This window comes from Siphateles boraxobius, unplaced genomic scaffold (assembly GCF_051911475.1).
Source record: "Siphateles boraxobius isolate OS27281-9 unplaced genomic scaffold, OSU_SipBor_1 12, whole genome shotgun sequence".
NCBI classification, from domain to species: Eukaryota; Metazoa; Chordata; class Actinopteri; order Cypriniformes; family Leuciscidae; genus Siphateles; species Siphateles boraxobius.
The window spans coordinates 26,051,153-26,070,177 of record NW_027508722.1 but is presented as its reverse complement, the minus strand read 5'-3'; the positions used below and the strand labels follow the sequence as shown (position 1 = coordinate 26,070,177).

The window sequence follows — 19,025 nt, the reverse complement described above, 5'->3', positions numbered from 1 at the left end:
ATCGTTGCGACGGAAGTGAAACAATCAAAACTAACTTTAGCTGGACAATAACTTTATTCTAGAGCTGCTGTAAAGCCAAACAATCTCAGTTACTTTAATTTCCTATTATTACTGTAAAGCTGGTTTGAAACAGTCCATATTGTTAAAAGCGCTATATAAATGAAGGTGACTGGACATAAGTTAAAGCCTCATGTCATGACCCTGTAAAGCCAGAATATAAGAGAACACACAACATGCACAAATCAGTATGGTTATAAAGCAGTTCTCCATGAACCCCACATTTTAAGTGCATTACTGCAAATATGATTTTTTCTTTTATTTACAACTATTCTAAATTTTGGTTACTCCAGTCTTTAGGTTCACATGGTTGATCAGAAATCATTATAATATGCCGATTTGGTGCTCAAGACATATTCCTTGTTTTTATCAATGCGGATTAATATTTTTGTGGAACGGAAACCCTAATATACATGTTTTTATCCCCCCCAAAAAAAAATATTTTTTGCTGTCGATTGAGGCATTGGCGGAACAGTCAATGATGTAACAAGGTCTTTTTATTAGTTAATAAGTTTAATTAGTCAGCATTGTACAGTTAAACCCACAGATACCCTAGTGTCAACACAAACATATACGGACTTTACACTGGATGTGTGCGTGTGTGAGTGAGTGTATGTATGTGTAGTGTATCATTAAATATTTGGATATTGAAATATTGGAAGCATGAGAATTCATTTAAATACAAAGATGTCTGTGTGTATGTATATATCACAAGGTTGAAGAGCTGTTTGAATTATGATGAATGCTGGTGTGTATGCTTTGGGACTAGTAACATGGTATGAAGTACACAGGCTAGGCCAAATTCCACACAACAAAGATGCAGTCTAAAAACTTCAACCTGTGTTATGATACCTCATGCCAGCACACGTCCCTGTAAGGAGCTGACTACACATATTGAGACAGTTCAGATCTATCAAACATTTGACCCATCGGTTATAATTTTCTTCTCTATTCCTCCCTTCTCACTTTTCACAGCATCAGCTAGACAACTCCACCTGTAAACATATGCACAACATGTAAAAAATGAAGCCCGAATCTACATAGTCGATCCAAATAGACAAGTTTCATTGGGGCTGTGTAAGATTCATACCTCTCACCAGTCGTAGCGAGGGCGGGAGTGAGGAGGATGGTGGCGTGGTGACTCGTGGCGGGGCGAGGGAGAGGAGGAGCTCGGAGGCGCTGTCAGGGCCAGCTGCTGTCCAACCCCTGCACTCCGGTCACGCCCGTAATCTAAACTACGGGCATTAGAGGGGCGGTACCGCCCCAACTCCCTCCTCCACTCTTCATCAAAGGCAGCTGCCTCACCTGAAAGAGAAAGTTTTGCAATAGTGAATAGGAGACAATTTCACAAAGGTTCAAGACAAAATTTAAGCAGTTGCTGGCAGTTACAGAGAAGAAAAAAAAGAAAAGAATAAAGAACAAGGGATTTAACCCACTCTCTTCCAGGTTGAAGTAGTCCTGTCTCTCTTCACGGTCACCCGTGAGACGGTTCCTTGACCGTTCCATCACATGACCTCTCTCACCAATGTGATGCCCTATAGCCATTCGCTCCAGTCCACTCTCACTGTCCCGCATCGTTTGACGTGTCTCTCTGATCTAAACAAACATGGACGCACAGAAACAATTAGGGGTGATTTAACAGTCGTGCCACTTCTGTGGGTGGTGCTTCAGTGCAAAAACATCTTATTTGCGAGCCATCTGCAATCTAGTTTAACCAGGCTCTCATTTTCAGTCTTTTAGAGATGGGAATCATAAGGGTAATCAGAATAATTTAATTGCTTAATTGCTTAATGGTTCCATTACCAATTGCATTTGCATTGGAAAACGTGCTTTTCTGTTGCCAAATGCAAAACAAAAATATAACATTTCTTATTTTTTAATAAAACACCCATCGACAAAAACCATAATGTGTGTCTTTTTAACACACATTGTCTTATGAACAACCATTTGCAAACTATACTGATTTAGGTCTCAAGAGCTACAAGTACAACATAACAGTATCAGTTCTTGGGTCATAGAGTTAGACATGATTAAATTAATGACTTGTGGTTTGAAGAGCTATATTAATTGAAAAGAAAAATTGGGATTCATTTAAATTACAAGAGACAGATATTTAAGACTTTACTTGCCAGTGTGTGTAAAAAAGAACTGGCTAATAAGAGTAATTTGCTTGAGAATCGGACTTCTCTGGTCATGCAGTATGATTTTAATCAACTAAAAATAACCGCCTCATAAGAGTCACTTGCTTCAGAACTGGACTTGACTGGTCCCGTTTAAAAAAAACAACCAGCTAATGAGAGTCATTCGCTCACGAACCTGACTTCACTAGTCGTGCTGTTTTTTTAACTCACTAACACCAGCTCATAAACGTCACTCACTTCAGGGTCGGACTTAAATGGTTGCTTTTTATGTTTGAAATTCACATAATTTGATAACCTCATAAGAGTCATTCACTCGAGAATCAGACTTTTGGTCTCTGTATGTTTCATGCTATTTAGCAACGCCAGGTTCGCACATACTTTGTTTGCAGAGCGTATGTAGTATGAATTGTAGAACGTATGCGATGCAGAAGCAGCACAGGCTCATTGTGCTTTTACATATGATGCGTTTGCAGTGCGCAACTGATCTGCGGCTGTATACCACTAATACATGCATTCATTAGATTTATTTTAAATCCAAAAGTTGTTTCTGAAAATGTTTTTTCAGCATTGTGATTCTCTTTGTACACAGTGCAATTATACAAACTCTTATAGATGTATTCACGTTCAAATTTAAACGCATTTATAAATTTATTACGTCTATACAGATTTATATATTAAAGGGATAGTTCACCCAAAAATGAAAATCCTGTCATTAATTCATTACCCTCATGTCGTTCCAAACCAGTAAGACTTTCAATTCATCTTCGGAACACAAATTAAGATTTTTTTTTATTAAATCAGAGCTTTTTGTCCCTCTGTTAATAGCTACACAACTACCACTTTGAAGCCTCAAAAATTTCATAAAGAGATCGTAAAACTAATCCATGAGAATTGAGCAGTTTAGTCCAAATTTTCTGAAGAGACGTGATCACTTTATATGATTGAATTTAGGCTTTTATTCACATAAACATTCATCAACTCACACATCAGTTATGGTAAACGGAAGCTCAAGCATGCTTACTAAATGTGTGAGAATGTATTACGCAGCACGTTTGAGCTTCCGCAAGAACCAATGAGGTTTGTTCTCCACGTTAAACAGGTTCAGTTGAGCTTACGTTTTTATTCGCTGATCAATGTTTAAATGTGAATAAAAGCCAAAATAAATTTGTTCGTCATATAAAGCAATCTTCAGAAATTTTGGACTAAACCGCTCAATTCATAAGGATTAGTTTAAGATCTTTTAATGAAGTTTTTGAACCGTCAAAGTGGTAGTTGCGTAGCTGCAAATGGAGGGACAGAAAACTCTCATATTTTATCAAAATTATGTGTTCTGAAGATGAACGAAAGTCTTGCGGGTTTGGAACAACATGAGGGTGAGTAATTAATGACAGAATTTTCATTTTTGGGTGAACCATCTCTTGCTCAAGCAAGTGGTAAAACAAACTTTTCTTATTTTAAAAATGCAAACATTTAAAATGAAAACTTACAATTGACAAAAAAGCCGATTCACATGCCATTTCTCCTGCATTTAAATCCTTATACAAGAAATCCTGTGGGTCATTAAGAACTTTACATTTTCCCACCTACACGAAGAGACGAGTGTCGTGTTTTTATGCGAACAATGTGTTGTCACTTTAATTCGACGCGTGGAGCACAGCAAAAATAGATTCTGTGCAGGAAACGATCGCTACACTGCTGCAGACGCACTGCTCCTGGAACACATTCCCGGACCGCATCCGTGTGCAGTGTGAATGCTCTATCCTGTTAACATGGACACAGAAAAAAATACGCATCGCAAACAGAGTATTTGTGAACATGGCGTAATGAGTGGAACCCTTTCAGAGGCAAATGCGAATTACGTTAACAGAACCAAATGATATGAAAATCATTTGGTTGTGTTTTTTTTAATGGAACTTCTGTATAAGTTGAGTTAGATATTCAAGATTGGCGTTTAAGAATCAGTCGTGGACATGCCTGCCTCAATGTCTATACCATAATATATGGTGTATGTAAAACATGGTAACACACTGCTGTGTCTATGTGTCTCTTACACCCCCAGGAGCAGTGCGAAATTCACTGGTCTGCTGATAGACTTTCGGTGCTCCTGGATCTGTGGAGGAGTATGAGATGACTGTGGAGGAGGAGAAGGTCTGGCAGTTTGGAGAACCAGACATTCGTTCCTGAAGACAAAGAGAAGTTATGAAAGTGTAATCTAAGATCAGTTTACCTCAATCATTTGTGCAATCGTATTCTCTCAAAACAAAGAATTCATGTAGATTTCAATTATTTTAATGTGAAATCAACAAGGTAGCTACTTGAAAGTCACAGTCTGCACTTATTCCAGTTCAAAAGCTGCAAACAATAATGCACCATTGCAATCAACAAACGGAAGCCTTGTTCTTGTTATTGAAAACCACAGTGTTCCAATATTTCAGAATTGTGGCTGCTAGGCGAGGCCACCATGAAACTCACCATGTTCTCCATCATCCCACTCATCATACTGAACATGTCCATGAAACCTCCACCCTGAGAAAAAACAAAATGCACTCACATTAAAATTATTTATGATACCGCACCATTTCTGCCACTCATCAAATTAGTGAACTTAATTGAACAGACAGACAAGGTGTTTTGTTGCCATTAAAACCCAAGATGCTCTTTGGATCATTTTTTAATCCTGTTCGAGAACATGATCATCAAGTTTTACACAAAATGTTGCTGCAAAAGGGTGAACAAGGAACAGTATCATACCATTCCCATCATGCCGAAGGGGGTCAAGGCTCCAGCTTGTGGCTATAGAGGGTGGAGGACAAAACAATGGACACTTTCATTTTTAAAACAAATCTAAAATCACCCATAACACCTAAAAGTACAATTGAGTACAAACTGCCCACAGAGAGGCAAAATCAGTATCAAACTGATAGTCAACATATTAACATGGTCATTTTCAATTAAAATGTTCAAACCAGGCCCTGTGTTTGTGGCTCTGATGGGTACCTGTATGCGTGTACGTGGATGCTGGATCTGAGGGGTGAGAGGAAACGGATCCATCCCGAATGACCCAAAGAGACTCCTCATTTGGTGCCTGTGTGCCGCGAACGGATCCCTGTCACAACATAACATGCATATCATTTATAATCATACATTTTATTTGAAAGCACAAATCGATTATTTTGTAATCCTCAAACATTTGTCATTGTAAAAGAACTAATACTCACATCATGTATGGGTTGTCATCCACATCATTCAAGTAGTGAAACATTTTTGTTGGTCTTTCTTGGTTGGTTGAACTTGCACCAATAAATAACTTCAGTCTTTTTAATCAAAAGCCAACACAACAACAGCTCAGAGGCTCTTAATTGGTCAACCAATCATCAAGCTCCCTTTGGCAGATACGCAAAAAAACGCTCAATTGGAGAATTACACAATTCGGCCTGCACGTTATATTACCAAACCACAATGCAAACCATCAATTTACCGAGCGAGATAGATAAAACACCCTGATATAATAAAGCAGCTCTGCAGAACATTTAAACCTAGGCGAATACTCTCGAATATTCCAGACAGGTGTTAATCCAAAACAGCCTGCAAGCTATTTCAGATCGTTAGCCTAGCATAATAACAAGCGCACTGAAATGATTTGTTTAAAACCACAACAAGATTCAGAGAGGTACAAGTCAAGGTGAATTATGACAAGCCGACGAGAAAAACAGCAGTACGCAGAGCAGACGGACCGACGGAAATAACCGCCGCAGATGAGCACAGGAAGACAGTATGACAAAGGAAACAAAACCTTGAAGATCTTGGGCGAATATCTTGCTCTTCTAAGAGATTCACGCGCTTTTTTCGGGGTGTATTACATCAGAACCGATGCTGTGTCACGCGCTGACACAAAAAAATAAACTCCATTGAGGAAGAGATGGCTTTGATAGGAAGATTACGTGCACTTAGTAAAGCAGGCACAAAAGCCAAACGTCAACAGAAAAGAGAGATGGGAGGGGGAGGAAGAGGAGGGGAACAGCCCTGTTCACATTCCGGTGAATCAAGATAAAAGTTTAAGCTCTGCTCTCAAAATAATAATATTTATTATTTTATTTATTATTATTTTGGTTTAGGTGCTTATATATTTTGGTCTGCCATGGGTCATTCGAAGGTTGTCTTATTGTTTTTAGAGCATTATTAATTTGATGCTTGGGCATAAGCTTGTGCAATAAAGTTATATGTTTTGAAAATGTGAGGAAAATGAGAAGAGAATTGCATTAAATACACTAACTACACTATACATTTTAATTTAGTTTTATTTTGTATATACATTTTTATTTTATTGATATTTTTAGGATTTGTAATTTTATTATATAGCCTATATATTTTTTCTTTTGTGATTGTGTGTGCATTTGTTGATTAATGTGTGCAAAATATTAGGTAATTTGAAATAGTAAAATTGTACTATATACATTACAATATATATGTGTGTGTATGTATGTGTATATATATATATATATATATATGTGTGTGTACAATATATATGCATATGATTGAAGGGGGCTTTTATCCTGATACAATCCTTAAATTGCCTAGCCTTTGTTCTCTGTTCTCGTGTTCCGAAATTCCTTAATACATTTCACATTAAATTTTTTTTTTCAAGATTAAATATAAATACCGGTAATAGAGCTTATTGCTTGCCTGTCGCTAGATGGCAGTATACAGGACGCCAACAGAGAGCCTCTCATCGACAGAAGGAAAGCCACCTTTTCACTCGTTTCCAAATTCGGTCACGTGATTGTCTATATCCTACTGACAAGCTTGTTTCGTTGTTTTAGATCTTATTTCAGATATTATTATTTTTTGCTTTCTATTTCTCTTCAAATTTTTTGTCATAGTGGTTTGGTTAAAACTTTTTGACTGCTCCATGACTTGCAACCTTTTGGATAAAAGCCTACAAAAAATTGACTAATCACTGTATGGGTTTAGCAACCCCCTAGTGTGTTCATGATAAGTACTTTTTAATTATACATTTTATTTATTAATAGAATATATTGGCTAATAGAAATGGAAATAAAAAAAAAAACATTTTAATCATAGACATAATAATTTTACTAGCATTCTCAAACCTTTGGACCACACGCTTTTCATTCTTTGTGATTCTAGAGGGGGTATTTTTCTTTTTGGAATGTAGTTTTTAATATGTTCTACTTGAAAGTATAAATGAAATATGTTTACAATACAGATAATCCCCAAAAGCCCTCTTGCGCCCCTGGCGGCCACTTGAACGGAACTGCAGCCTGTGTTGGGCGTGTGCAGAGTGGGTATGCTGAATATCGCATAATCTACAACTGGACGTTTTTCGCTTCCATTCACGTCAGATTGATACTCTCAAACCCGGACGTAACCAACGCCTAGTCGCCGGAGAGGAACGGTAAGCAAATTCTCAATCTGTAGCATTATTTTATATGGCTTTTATCCGATCAACTTGTAGTTAAACAGCACATGTTCGGTGTCAGGCTTTACCGTTGTGTAATTTTGATTTAGGATGATTTGTGGCCTCTCGGCAGTGCTAGCGCGTTAGCTTAGCCTCGCAGCATCCTGTCGCCTTCTTTACACAAAACTTTGATTTACTTCACTGCTGACAAATCTCTTCAGGATTATTTTCGTTTTCTATAATCACCCCAAACTATCAATTTCTTCGCCATTCACTGTAGTATTCAAGTAAGTAGATTTATCAGGTGAAGTGTATAACTTTATTGGTGGGGGAAGAAAGTAGAATTAAATTATTATAATGTAAAATCCGACTTTTATTATTAATAAATTGCGTCTCGTGTCGTGTTTAGAAGAAAAAAAATACAGCCTTGAATTAACGATAGACAGGAGCATTAGTGTTTTAATTTTAAGCTATCAGATTTTCGTTTGTTTTATTGTCCTCAATTGGTCTTCAGATGTTGTAATTAATAAAGACGATCAGTTTAAATAAGGTTTAATATAAAAAATAAAATTCAGAAACTGCAATGAAGCTGAAAAGCAGGCGATATTGTTAGTGCGAGTATGACAAATAAAGCCTTCCTCTAAGCAGCGTTAATATGCGGAAGCAAATAAAATTGGACACATTCTTGTAGATGTCTCTCTGTATGCCTGCCTTTGTCTCTGAAATCTAATCACATCACTTAGGGCTTATTGACAATTCTGGTAAATGCATTCACCCTGACATTGGCGACGGTGGAACTAAATTAAACTAATGATTCCTAAATTAGATATTTCTGAATCCCACGATGGCCAATGTAAGTGATAACATGGTTTTCACCCTTTCTCTTTTACCATATAGATGCAGACCATAAAGTGTGTGGTGGTTGGAGATGGAGCTGTCGGAAAGACCTGCCTCCTCATCTCGTACACAACCAACAAATTCCCCTCTGAATATGTTCCCACGGTAACGGAGTAAAGGGTGGTGGGCTCTGGATCAGAGATTTGGGGAAGGGGGCACAGTGAATGAATGATTATGATTAATAATGGCAGCTATTATATCTATTGTGTGCCTTGTGCTGTTTCAAATTAGGAGCTCTCATGTATGTGTATGTCAAAGCATATTTGATTAGATTATTGTTGAAATCTTTTTAGTAGTAGGTGTGTAGTGTTGTCTGAAATACAATGTATATAAATTAGGTATTTTTGTTTGTTTTGCAGGTTTTTGACAACTATGCTGTCACAGTGATGATCGGAGGGGAACCATATACGCTGGGGCTTTTCGACACAGCAGGTAATGCGGTCTGGGGCTTGTTTACTCTAGACATTAATACGATTTGATTGCCCACACTGTAATTTTTTTATGTTATGATGACTGATTTGTTCAGTCAGTATAGTCAGTATCTAGTGCATCAACTTTGGTTACCATAATATTGACTTAAGCGTCAACATGATACCAAGAGATATGAGAGAATAGCTGTCTCTGTTGAAAAAGAAGATAGACATTTTTATCTTGCCACGGTGCTGAATTCATGAGAAAACATAAGTTTCAGACATTTTATGCAATAATTAATACCGTTTAGACCCACTGACTAGTTTGCTTATTCACTATCTAGTGAATGTCGCACTGTTCAGTATATGAGGAGCAAAAATGTGTATTCAGATACGGCTTTAGACATTAATACACATTTGATGATGTTTTTTTTTCATTTGAAAACTATTTTATTTTGAATATAGGATAAGGATTTATTTATTAAGTGGAGAAACAATAAGGAAAAATGGTCCGATATAAAATATACACTGTGACTACCATTCAAAAGTTTGCAAATTAAAACTTTTATTCACTAAGGACACATTCAATAGATTAAAAGTGTCGGTAAATACATTTATAATGAGAGATAAGATTTCTATTCATCAAAGAATCCTAAAAAATTTACCATGGTTTCCACGAAAATATTAAGCAGCACAACCATTTTCAACATTGATTATAAGGATTTTTAAAAATATATATATTAAAATAGAAACATTTATTTTAATTGATAGTAATATTTCACAATGCAACTGTTATTACTGTATTTTGTATTAAAAAATGCAGCTTTGGTGAGTAAAAGACTCATTTAAAAAATCTTACCAAACTTGTAAATGGTAGTGTACATTAATTTATAATTTCCTCTTGCTGTTTTTAAAGATGGTTGAAGGTTGAATTTCTCAATCTTAGCTGTTGTGTTCAAAAGCTGCGTCTCAAATGACTCTCAGATCAGAAGAGAGGTGGTAATGAACTGCATCTATTTCTGTTCTCTCAGGTCAGGAAGACTACGACAGACTTCGACCTCTCAGCTATCCGCAGACAGACGTATTCCTTGTTTGCTTCTCTGTTGTTTCTCCTTCCTCCTTTGAGAATGTGAAAGAGAAGGTGGGTGTTTATTAAGTGCTTTCTTTCTTGTCTCCCTGTTTGGGCATCAGAACATGGTAGAGCTACCTTTCTCTGATAGGCTTATTGACGTCATTACTGGTGGTATACTAAACTGTCATGATTTACTGTTTATATTTTCAGTTTACTATTGCCCCATATTTATGGCATGGTATCATGTACAGATACATTACAGTGTTGATACATTCTTTAAAAGCATAGTATGTTTCATGCTGTCAGGTTTTACTTTGATGACACTGACGTCACATGTTTAGTGTCATTAAAACACACACTTAGCAGTACCTGATTTTCCTGCTGGACTTGGAGAATGGAACTCAATGTGAATAGATCTTTTTAAACTGATCGGTGCGTACGTGAAAAGCACACTCATTACCAAGGTGCTTCAGATTTATGTAGAAATGTTGTATTTGTTAGTCGTTTTCTCTTCAGATTTATAGTGTGACGTCCTTTCAGTTGAACACTATCAAAGTTATATTAAATGATATCCTTGCTCTTCCCTCCTTAATGGCATTGAATAGTGTCTGAGTTTTGAAGCTCCAAAAATCACATCCATCCATCATAAAAGTAATCCACATGACTCCAGTGCGTTAATAAATGCCTTCCGAAGTGAAGCAATGGGTTTTTGTAAGAAAACTTTCGTGCGTTCACAAGAAAGTCGAGTTCCGGTGGAAGGTTGTCCTATGACCTGACATATGACGACAACGAACGTGGAAGTGCAGAGCACCGAGCTGAACAAAACGCTAGTCACAAATTAGAAGTCTATGCAAAGTTTTAAAGGGAAATAGTCTGAAGATTTCGATATAAGAGAAGAGGGCTATGTCGGGTCACAGGTAGAGGTCAACCGATTGAACAGTTTTGACGATTGATCGCTGGATCAACACTGGAACAGTCGGTTATCGACAAAAATCCATACTGCTAGTTTTGGGTTGCGTCAGTTGCTGGAGCGGCTGAGAAGGGTCCGCTGTCATTATACAGTAAGAGAGCGGCCTCTAGAGGCAAAATAAAACCTATCACTGACGCCTCGTGGAGTTTGTTTTGACACGCGAGACTGCACGCTGCACAGAGCGGGAGACTTCAGATGCATATTTAAAATAGACAATCAAACGGTATGTTATACAATACACTACCCTATGTTTTATCATATCATTATAAAGTAATTCGTTTGTTGACTAGATGCTGCATTAGTGGAGAACAGCAGTATGTTTGCTGTCGAGGCTGAGAGGACGCTAATATTAGTAGTACCTCAAGCACTTTAAACAATGTGACAAAAACACACGCGAGCCAGACCCAAATGGTTAATGTCACAAATATTACCATCTGTTTGCATTAGTTTATATCAATCCAGCTAGTCACTTTTATGCATTCCTTAAGACTTGTTCACACGGGACGATTTTAAAATTGTCGGCCGATTTTCCACACAGCAAAATCCCCAGAGTGAAATTTACTCTGCTCAGAGAACATTTGGTCCCTCTCTACAGAGAGTTAAAATAACTCTGAATCAGAGTTAAAGTTAATGAGATACTTAAGTGATTAATTAAGTGATGATTGGGCATTAATGATGAACACCTGCTGTCAACAAGCAGAATTACTGAAGGAAAGAGAAACACAAGAACTACAACTGCCTTCTAGCCACAGCCTTAGATGAAATCAAATTTAGGGGGCTTTTACACTGGGCCCGTTTGCTGCGGTCCGAGCCCAGGCGCGATTGTTCCCGGCGCCCCCCCGGCGCGAATACACTGCAGACTCACTCTTGCTCGTATCCAGGGTAAATCTTCATCTCTTACGTGTGTTTTATTTAACAAGATACATCATAATCGGCTAAAACGCATGCGCAGGACACTTTACTTCCTGAACAAGTGCGCACCCGAGTCTGTGTTGCTTTCACATGCACGCGAACCGCAGCACGGTTCGGGAGCAACCGAACTGAGACCACCTCCTCCAGGTTGTCTCGGGTTCGGGACCCAGTGCGCACCCGGGTTCACATGACAGCGTTCACATTAGCGATTTTTCATGCGAACCGTGCCCCGTTCCGAACTAAACTGCCAGTGTGAAAGCCCCCTAAGACAAAATACGTTAAATCTCTGAAGATCTCAGCAGAGGAGGATTAAACAACTCCACAAACAGCATTACCAGTTTCACTTATTACTAACCAGACTGACTTTATTTCTGTCAGACGTATACAGAATGTTTTATTGAGAATTAACTGAGGTTTAGATGTTGACGATTTACTGAAATGTTTGATTACCATTATGGTGATGTGTGGTACCTTTAGTTGGGCAGTTTGACTCTTGGCTTTTTTTTGCAAGTTTGTGGTTTTTGTAATAATTTTAACCAAAACACATAATCTGTTACAAAGAAAGCCAGAAACAAAGATGATCAGGTGATAGTTTTCAACAACAAAAAATAGAATAATGCACTTATCATCACTTTCCAAAAGTGGTTATTTGATGTTAATAGATTATATTCACTAACAGTACTCTCTTGCCACAGATCGGACATTCTGAATTTTGAGTTTTAAAATACATTATGGGGATTTTTTTTTTCTGGAGACTCCGACATCAATAATCAGCATATGAATCTCAACAATGGTAACATGCTTCATGCCGCAATGCATGCTGGGAGCCACAATAGTATAAAACTCATGGCTCCGAGGATGCATTGCGGCATGAAACAGGTCACCATTGTTGAGATTCATATGCTGATTCTTGATGTCTGTTTCTTATATAAAAAATAAAAAAATTCCCCATTATCTATTTAAAAAAATCAAAATGTCCAATATGTGGCAAGAGAGTATTGTTAGTGAATATAATCTATTAACACCAATTGACCACTTTTGGACTGTGATGAGATAAATGCATCATTCTACTTTTTGTTGTTGAAAACTATATCACCTGATCATCTTTGCTTCTGGCTTTCTTTGCAAAAAATCATGTTTTGTTAAAAGCTGTTACAAAAACCACATACTCTCAAAAAAATGATAAGTCATTTTGCCTAACTAAATGAAACACTAGTCACCATAATGGTGACCAACTATTTTCAAAGAATTGTCAACATCTAAACCTCTGTTAATTCTCAATAAGAACTTCTGTAGACGTCTGACAGAAATAAAGTCAGTCTGTTTAGTAATAAGTGAAGCTGGTAATGCTGTTTGTGGAATGGTTGAATCCTCCTCTGCTGAGATCTTCAGATTTAATGTCTTTTATCTTCTGTTGATTTCATCTAAGGCTGTGGCTGGAAGTCAGTTGTAGTTCTTGTGTTTCTCTTTTTTCTGTTCTTGTTGTTTCTCTTTCCTTCAGTGATTCTGCTTGTTGACAGCAGGTGTTCATCATGAATGCCCAATCATCACTTAATTAATCACTTCAGTATCTCATTAACTTTAACTCTGATTCAGAGTTGTTTTAACTCTCTGTAGAAAGGGTCCAAATGTTCTCTGAGCAGAGTTAATTTCACTCTGGGGATTTTGCTGTGCAAACCTGAGAGACACCACAAACGGCGATTAAAAAATCACGGATCTAACAGTTTTGGTCGTACAGTGTGTGGTGCGCAGCCACACTGCAAAATCAACGCATCGCACATGAACCGATTTGACTCCCGAGCATTCCCAGGTTAAAGCTAGTGATGCGAGACGCTGATATGTTCATGCAGCCGACAGAAACAAACAAATCAGAAATGCATTCGATTATAACATTTACTAATAAATTTTTAAATGTTACACATTAGTTAATGCTCTATGAACTAGCATGAATGATCAAGGTATATTTAATATACTCATATTTATTTATATTTAAAAAGTACAGTACATTTTCATGGTTCAGTACTGTTTGTTTTTTTTTCTGTAAAAAAATTCAGCACTATTTTACTTTGAGCATTATTTTTGTTTTCATTCAGTATCCATTTTAAAAACTATCTTTTGATCAATCGGTTATCGGCCAGCATTGTCCAACCTAGCTATCGTTATCTGTAAAATCCACTATCGGTCGACCTATAGTCAAAGGTCACCCTTCCACTATAATTCGACTGCCATTCGAAAGCCATTGATTGTTTTTTATAATGTTTTAAATATGGATATTTTTTTTTACAAAAACCCATCGCTACGCTGCAGAAGGCACTTATTAATGGTAAATTATGGGGTAACTTTCATTTTTCATTCTTTTAAGATGCAATGTTTTTAATATATATAATCTTGAATATGTGATTGATTGATCCATTGCAGTATTTCGGGATTTTATAGAATGACTAAAGCCTCAATATTTCAGATCTATTTATGTAGCGGCGCAATGAAAAAAAGAGCTTTTCACTTTAAACATTCATGTTACATTGCTCCTAGATTTTATTTAAGAAGCTGTATTTAAGTATTTTAATGCTTAACAAGCTGTATTATATTGTCTTGGAGAATGAATAACTTTTTTTGTACCATTTCTTATTGTTTTATCTGTTGTTCTTTATTTGCTTATGGAGCTGAAGAGGAAAATTGAAGGGGCCATTTATTAGTATTTTTGCCTGGTTTCTTTTAAAAAACATAAGACCTGATCCTAAGGTCTTTTTTATGTTTTTGAAAACATATGCTATGCTTATGCTTATTCTTTGAATAGAAAGTTAAAGTACTGACCCCAAACTTTTGAATGGTAGCGTGTATATATTTCTTTTATAATAAAAAAAAGTTATTGAACTTTTTTTTTTAATCATTTATGTATCATCTCAGGAAATGAGTTTGAAGGGTTAATTCACACGAAAATGAAAATTGTCATTTCCTCAGCCTCATGTCGTTCCAAACCCGTAAAAACTTTCGTTCATCTTCAGAACACAAATGAAAATATTTTGTACAATATTTCTGTCCCTCCATTGACAGTCCACACAACTCGCGCTTCAAAAAGTTCATAAAGAGATCGTTAAACTAATCCATATGAATTTAGTCTGAATGTTTCTGAAGAGATACGGTCACTTTATATGAGGAACTGATTGAATTTAGGCTTTTATTCACAAATGAACATTCAACACACACATCAGTTATGGTAAATGGAAGCTCAACCATGCTTTCTTGATGTGCGAGAACCAATGAGGTTCATTCTTGTTACACATTATGCTTCAGCTTCCGCAAGTACCAATGATGTTTGTTGACGCTCGTCAAGCAAGCAAGGTTGAGATTTATGTTTTATATGGTCAAAATTTGTGTGAATAAAAGCCTAAATTCCATCTTTTCATCATATAAAGTAGGGATGTACCGATACCAGTATTGGGCCCGATACTGCGGTTGTGTACTTGTGTAACGCCTCTCCTATAAAACTGTGGTGTACGCGCAGTGGATTGAGTACATAGCGGCACAGACGTGCAAGCTTTAGAGCTCATCCCTTTTTCAAAGACATCAGTGGAAAGTTTGTAGTTCGGTCAGATATGTAAATGGAAAAGAAAGTAAAACGAGGCATGTATTAATGTTAACTGACGACAGAGAAAGAGAGTGCACTTCTGTTGAATGCTCTTGATTGCTGATCGTTCACTCCGCACACATGCATCATTTGGATTAAAACTAAGTCGTATATATAAGTAAAACATGAACTGTTACGTGATTTATGTATAACAAGTGGTTCCCTTCCCTGCATTATTACAGGATGTTTGAAAGCTGAATGAATGCCTCAGATCTACATGAAAACCCAACAAAACAGCTGTTTATTTCATTTGTACTGTTTTTTTTCTGTTCTATTGTATTCATTATTTGTTCTTCATTTATTTATTTTATTTGTTTATTCATTTTATTGCTTGCTTGTCTTTTAATAATGTTTTAAATTTACAATAATTAGGCTAGTAGTTTTTGCTGTAATATCAAAATTGGAATTAAAGTAACACTATGTAGTTTTTCAACCTTCAAAATATATTTCGAAGACCCTTGTGATGGTACATCGACTTACAATAGGTTAAATGACACGTCTGCCATAGCCTAACAGTCTGCATCGCTTTTACTGGCACTATGTAACTTCGGGTTTCGGGTAGTAACCGGAGCACAAAAAAACTACAAAATTCGACTGCTTTACGGCATACACAGTTTTTCTTCGTTTGTGATGTCTTTCATAAAATCATGCATCATACTCTACCTTGTCTGTGGCCATTGTTGATTCCAAAGCCGGTGCTGGATAAACAGCGAGCGTGTGCGTGCGACAGTAGGTTGCGGTAGGCTAAATTATTTACGACAGCGGTAATGGACAAGTCCGCTTCCAACCTGTAGTAGGGCGACCGCAGAGGAAAAGTTCCTTGGTGTTGCTTTAAGAATTCACTCATGTGAGACAATCCTTAGCACTGAGCCTGCACATACCTGTGAAAATACAGGTATCAGTATCAATTACCAAAAATGAAAGCGGTATTGGTGCATGCCTAATATAAAGTGATCAATTGGACTAAATTTGGTTATCAGGAAAATGTTTTGTCAGCACCGTGATTCTCTGTCGATGCTCAGATTATCTTATCCAGTTTTGCACACTTTGTAATTATGAGTTAGTTGGGATGTTTGTTTCTCAGTGTGCTATAATAAATAGCTCTCTATACTCTCTCACCATTCATTTTCCCCCCTCTCTCTTTCTCTAAGTGGGTACCGGAGATCTCTCACCACTGTCCACGCACTCCATTCCTTCTGGTGGGCACTCAGGTTGACCTGAGGGACGACAGTAACACTGTGGAAAAACTTGCCAAAAACAAGCAGCGCCCCATATCACCTGAGAGCGGGGAGAAGCTGGCCAGAGACCTCAGAGCTGTCAAATACGTGGAGTGCTCCGCCCTCACACAGGTTAAAAGAGCAGCTGCACACACCTATGATGACATAACAGCTTTCCTCTCTTATCACCCATGTGACCTACTGCAAATGATGTTTCATTTTATGATCTCTTTCTTACAGAGAGGCCTTAAGAATGTTTTCGACGAGGCGATACTCGCTGCCCTTGAACCTCCAGAGACCAAACCCAAGAAGCGCTGCATCCTTTTGTAGGAACACAAGCAGTGGGTTTTGCACTCACTCCAACTAGAGAGGCAGAGAAAAGGAAACATTCTGGTGGGGTTTTTAAGTTTGGTAGGGCTTGGATTTGGAGTAGAGTTATTATTGGGAAAAATCATGGGAACAAAACAGCAAAAAAATAAAACGTGATACTTGAGGAATTTGGCAACAAAAATGGTATTGCAAACAAATAAATGCACACTGTGCCTTTCTAAATGTTTCTAGAAGAACGGAAGAAATTAGAGAACCCTGTAACCAATAACACCCCTACAAACAAAGATTAAAAAAAATACAGGCACACTTTATGCATGTGATGCCTACAGAACAATATATTGATCCACTTTAATGCTTTAAGTGTCAGTTACATGTAATCGATCCAAAAAAATGTGCGGCAGTGGCACAAATACATGAGATTAAATGCTTCACGTTTCTGATCGCCATCAAAAATGAATGATTTGAAATGCTTTTGCTGGTCAAACGTCGGGTTTGTTCCTGACACATGCTTTGCTCTAAGCTGCACAAGGGTGGTTAGTTGGCACACAATGTCTAAAAACAACATATTTCATGAAGTGTAAAGCCGAACATGCTGACTGCTCCGATGAGCGCTTCTGCAGGGCTCGGCTATTTGCTCTGTAATCTGTGGATAGTGTGCGTGCAGTAAGCTGACTTCAGCTTTCTTGAATCTCTTCAGTTGAGCATTTTCGCTACATTGCAAAATTGCCATGGGCACGAAGGCGAATCCTGACAAATTTGCCTTTGTGTTGCTTTAGGGTCTGTTTTCAGTTTTTAATGTTGCGTTTTTGCCAGTTCTAGACGTTGGACTCACACGACACCTCTAGGCAGGTTCTGTCCTATATGTGGTCACTTACTGTTGTTAATACGTACTGGACTGGATCTGGCACAAAAGCAAGCTAACGTTATTGGTTCGGGCGTATAATTAGCTCTAATCACTGACAATGGCAATGAAATAGAACATATACAAAAATAAACCGTAACAATTTTAGATATTTTAATTATTAAAAACAGTTTTAATGTTGGATAAGAGTGTTATGGCTATAGGAACCTTCTCACACTATGGCCACATCCCCTCCGAAGTAACAAGTTATATGGTTTATAAGAGAGTTTGGGACTTTTTGTGGGAGCCAATGGATTCTTAGTTCACAAGCATTTGTTTCTTCCTGTATGAGCCAGACTGTTCTCTTCTTCTGTGGTTCATGCTCCTAGAATCTCTTAAGTGCATTTACTCTCGAGCCATGCAGTGCCTTCTGCTGGCCGTTTAGAAAACTGAATTTAATTTTTATTTTTTTTGCCTTATTCTCTTTTTGTTTTGACTTGGAGTATGATGTATTAAATGTATTACTGTTTTTCTCTTGGGTGAATGAATTTAGTGGTGACACATTTTGAAACTTGAGGTTTTTTTTAATGATTTTTTTTTTTTGCTAGAGTACCATTTGATTGTGATTTATTAATAAAATAACAAATTGAAATGTAATATTTTGAATAACCGATCTTAACAGTCGTGTGAGTAAAAAGGAGGATAACTGATGATAATGACGGTTTAAAATGTGGCCTTTTCTTAGTCAAGTTCTGCGGTGTTTGGAATCTCACTATATTTGTAATAAAAGTGGTGCGACTGACACAGCTGTATTTGTATCCTGCTTATTAGATGATTATGGTATTGAGTCAGCAGACAAATGTAAAAACATGTACACTTCAAAAGTTTGAGGTCATCAAGTTTTTGTTTTTTTAAAGAAATTTATACTTTTATTCAGCAAGGATGCATAAATTGATCAAAGTGGCAGCAAAGACATTTATAATGTTACAAAAGATTTCTATGTTAAATTAATGCTGTTCTTTTGAACTTTCTATTCATCAAAGAATCCTGAAAAAAAATTCCACAAAAATATAACCAGAAAATCATTGATAAGAAATGTTGCTGCTTGATCACTAAATCAGCATAGAATTA

The 19,025-nt window shown here is 37.1% G+C and overlaps 2 protein-coding genes across 2 annotated transcripts; one reads left to right on the top strand and one right to left on the bottom strand.

Moving 5' to 3' along the window:
- Nucleotides 1–536: 536 nt before the first annotated feature.
- On the bottom strand, nt 537–6,208 carry mlf2 (myeloid leukemia factor 2). Its single transcript, XM_077216290.1, has 8 exons — nt 5,417–6,208; nt 5,196–5,304; nt 4,950–4,991; nt 4,671–4,724; nt 4,250–4,378; nt 1,494–1,653; nt 1,148–1,362; nt 537–1,052 (listed from the first exon to the last, which is right to left on the bottom strand). The coding sequence occupies exons 1-7, from the start codon at nt 5,458–5,460 to the stop codon at nt 1,151–1,153; spliced, it is 750 nt and encodes a 249-aa protein (XP_077072405.1). The 5' UTR covers nt 5,461–6,208; the 3' UTR covers nt 537–1,052; nt 1,148–1,150.
- A 1,261-nt stretch (nt 6,209–7,469) lies between these two features.
- Nucleotides 7,470–18,698, top strand: cdc42l (cell division cycle 42, like). Its single transcript, XM_077216301.1, has 6 exons — nt 7,470–7,614; nt 8,515–8,619; nt 8,874–8,946; nt 9,956–10,065; nt 16,658–16,855; nt 16,964–18,698. Exons 2-6 carry the CDS (start codon nt 8,515–8,517, stop codon nt 17,051–17,053), a joined length of 576 nt encoding a protein of 191 aa, XP_077072416.1. The 5' UTR covers nt 7,470–7,614; the 3' UTR covers nt 17,054–18,698.
- Nucleotides 18,699–19,025: the final 327 nt, after the last annotated feature.